At 41.2% G+C, this 3,768-nt stretch overlaps 1 protein-coding gene across 1 annotated transcript; it reads left to right on the plus strand.

Annotated features, from left to right (window-relative positions):
• The first annotated feature begins 304 nt into the window (after positions 1-304).
• LOC131021446 (cation/calcium exchanger 4-like) lies at positions 305-2,890 on the plus strand. Its single transcript, XM_057950634.1, has one exon. The coding sequence runs from the start codon at positions 791-793 to the stop codon at positions 2,711-2,713; it is 1,923 nt and encodes a 640-aa protein (XP_057806617.1). The 5' UTR covers positions 305-790; the 3' UTR covers positions 2,714-2,890.
• The last annotated feature ends 878 nt before the right edge of the window (positions 2,891-3,768 follow it).

The raw sequence follows: 3,768 nt of genomic DNA on the forward strand, positions 1-3,768 counted from the left end.
TCACACATGCCCTTTTCTTATAAACACTTGTAAAAATGCCCACTTTCACTTATAAAAATGAGCATTTTTACAAGTGTTTATAAGAAAATGGCATTTTTGCCTATTAACACTTAAATTTTTGGGTGAGTATTCTAAATAAGAAAAATAGTTCTGCATGTTAAGGAAATTATTAAGTCTGGTTCCAATTTCTAAATGAAAAAGAAATTCTGATTCCAATTTCCGAAATGTATGGAATAGGATTTAGCCCATCATCAGTCCCTTTCCGAGATAAAGACTTCTGTAATACGATACCCGCTGTCCATTTGCACGGTTACGCGCTCTTGTTTTCTTCTTCGTTAATCAACAGAAATAACGCGTCCTTTAATCATTTTAATTTGTTTCCTACAAATTAAAAGTAGTATACTACATATCATATCATATCATATCCAATAATGCAAGTATGCAACCAAAATTTCAATGCTAGTTCTTGTCGTTTATTACAGAGATTCGTTGAATAATCTGCTGAACTCGCCTACTCTTTCTACCCTTGAAATCCTTAATTTCCCCCTTTATCTCTCTATTCTTACTGCTTCAGCTTTCACATACCATTCCATCATCTAGCTGTAAAACTCTGATTAATATCTAAATTTCGCGTTGTTGTTATCTGGGTTCGCTTGTCTTATGGGGAATTTCGATTGAAACTCCAGTCTTTTTCATTCACCCTTAGACTTTAGTTAGTATTCGTTGAGATTTTTGAAATTTAGCGATCGCTACCTTCTAATTTTATCAGTCTAATTGTGGGGCTTCGACAATGGAATTTCTATCTCGTATTTCTTGTCGTAAGCGCTCGAAATTTCGCGGAAGTTTCAATGGGCTCTGCGTATTGGTCTTGCTTGTTTTCATCGTGTACAATGATGGGGTTGTTCACAATCCATTCTCAGAGAAGCCCTCGTTGAATTATCACCAGAAGACAGGCTTGAGTAATGATTATCTTGGGCATGGTGCTAATTCATCGATTATTGATCCGATCATGCAGAGTAAGAATCTGCAGTCGAGCAAAAATCCAACAATTTGCACCGAAATTTATGAACATAGTGGATTTAGTAACGAATGCGAGTATTTGAGAGCCAATCCAGACTGTAATTCTGGAGGGTTTCTCAATTACCTGGTTTTCTTTTACTGCGATTGCGAAAAAGTTAAGCCTTTGGGATATGCAGTTTTGGGGATTTGGTTACTTGCACTGTTCTATCTGTTGGGGAATACTGCAGCTGATTATTTCTGTTGTTGTTTAGAAATGCTTTCGTGTTTGTTGAAATTGCCCCCTACGGTTGCAGGGGTCACTCTGCTCCCGCTGGGGAACGGGGCTCCCGATGTGTTTGCTAGCATTGCTTCTTTTGCAGGCCAGGATTCGGGCGATGTGGGGCTGAATAGTGTGTTAGGGGGGGCTGTTTTTGTCACCTGCATTGTCGTTGGGACCGTGTCGTTGTGTGTGGCTGATAAGAATATACAGATTGATAGGAAGTGTTTCTTGAGGGATGTGGGCTTCTTCCTCATTGCCATTGTGTCACTTTGCGCTATCTTGGCTGTGGGTGAGGTGAGCCTTGGAGGAGCTATAACTTTTGCATTGATATATGTGGTTTACGCAGTCTGTATTGCTGCAAGCGAGATGTTTAGGAAGAAGCGTGACAGGATGTTGGGTTTGGATGGTGGTGGGAGGCCTTTGTTGCCACTTTGTGGGAATGCAGAGGAGGACATTGACATTGAGCATCCCCTGCTTGAATCTGCTGATGATGCTGTGCCGTTTCTTCAGAAATCAAAGCTTCCGCATTGGATGTGGACTTCAAACGTTGCAATTTACTCCAACGAGGCGGGAAAAGCAAGTGATGACGAGGGTGGGAAAGTTGTGTGGGGCTGGAATGAGGAGGAGGGGGATGCTACGGGTGCAGAAGCGTGGTTCTCCTGGTCCGGTCTGTACTCGTTGCTAGAGATGCCGTTGGCAATCCCTAGAAGGTTGACAATCCCCATTGTTGAGGAGGGGAGGTGGTCGAAGACATGTGCTGTTGCTAGCGCTTTCTTTGCTCCCATCTTGGTAGCCTTCCTCTGGAGCTCTGCCAATGCACTAGGCTTTATAGCAAACGAGGCTCTGTATCTCACCGGTGTTGTAGTTGGCGCCACGCTAGGGCTCCTCGCGCTTATATTTACCACAGCTGATCACCCACCTACCAAGTTCTTGCTCCCATGGGTTGTGGGGGGTTTCTTGATGAGCATTGTGTGGTTCTACATGATAGCGAATGAGCTCGTGGCGTTGCTTGTGGGGCTGGGTGTGATCATGAGGATCAAGGCGTCGCTGCTGGGGCTGACCATCTTGGCATGGGGAAACTCGATGGGCGACCTGATGTCGAATGTGGCGATAGCTCTGAACGGGGGGCATGGGGTGCAGGTAGCTATGTCCGGGTGCTATGCAGGGCCGATGTTCAACATCCTGGTGGGGCTGGGGGTGTCGTTGCTCATCGGAGCATGGTCGGAGAAACCGGGGTCGTACGTGGTGCCGGAGGATAGCAGTCTGTACTTGACTCTGGGTTTTCTTAGCCTGGGGCTTGTTTGGGCAGTGGTTGTGCTGCCACGGAATGATATGCGGCCTAATAGGCTGTTGGGGGCGGGCCTAATGCTAATCTACTTGGGATTTTTAAGTTTGAGAGTGTGCATTGCCATGGCCGAAGGATCAACCACTTGATGCTTCAATTTTATTATTTGAGTGTGTAATCTTTCAAATACTGGAAATTAGGTTGTGTATAGAGTTGACGTTCCACTGTTGATTATTAGATTGGTTTGCTTAACTAGCTAGTGTTTGTGTGTAAAGGAACGCAACAGATTTGAAGCTATACAATCCCAAGTTAGGAATGTTTCTCTAGCTGTTTACCTCATGTTTATTTAGATTAGGAGATAAATCTCATCTTACTCGATATACAAGCAGAAGAGGAGCGCGTGAATAAGTTGTATTATAAGATTAAAATTGTCCAAGTAGAAAATTAACTAACAATCCAAAACAAGGGTACCAATTACCATACGAATACACAAAGCAACAAGCTAGAGTTAGAGGAAGATGCTTTTTCTCTAATTAATAAATGGAGGGTTAAATGAAGAATTATTATTAATCATCTTTTTAAAAAAAGAAAAGAAAAGAAAAGACTAGAGTTGGAGTAATAATACATAAAACGTACGTAGGGTACGTTTGCATTTTATAATAGTCTTCATTTTGTGTTTTCTAATGTTCCCGTTATCTTTTTTGCAAGATGGATTTGGTGATATTAGGGGTGGACCAACATACAGAATAATCGATATACCGTACTTACTGTTTCGAAAAAATATCGAAATTTTGGTAATACCATAATTTTCAGTATTATATTGTATCGGACCAAAAATTTTTGGTGCGAAAACGGTATCAATTTTCTTCATACCGCGGTATACCGATATATACCGATACCGCGATATATACCGTTGTTTCAGTAATATACCGCATTACCGATATATATCAAAATAATCGGTATACCGTACCGATTAAAATAAATTACATATATACGCACATATATAATTCTAGACTTGTTAGAATGTTATTTATATTTGTTTAATGAAATTTTGGTATGCACAAATACACGGTATACCGTAATATTTTGATAAATGTAGGCGTGAAACAATATACTAATAATTTAAGTATACCGTATTTTACGGTATACCGACTTTCGGTATGGTATACCGCACTATCGATATGACATCGACATGAGAAAAGTT

The sequence above is a fragment of the Salvia miltiorrhiza genome, chromosome 4, assembly GCF_028751815.1.
Source record: "Salvia miltiorrhiza cultivar Shanhuang (shh) chromosome 4, IMPLAD_Smil_shh, whole genome shotgun sequence".
Lineage (NCBI taxonomy): Eukaryota > Viridiplantae > Streptophyta > Magnoliopsida > Lamiales > Lamiaceae > Salvia > Salvia miltiorrhiza.

Coding starts and splice junctions, on each gene's coding strand:
- LOC131021446 (XM_057950634.1), top strand. CDS start 791: ATGGAATTTCTATCTCGTATTTCTTGTCGTAAGCGCTCGAAATTTCGC.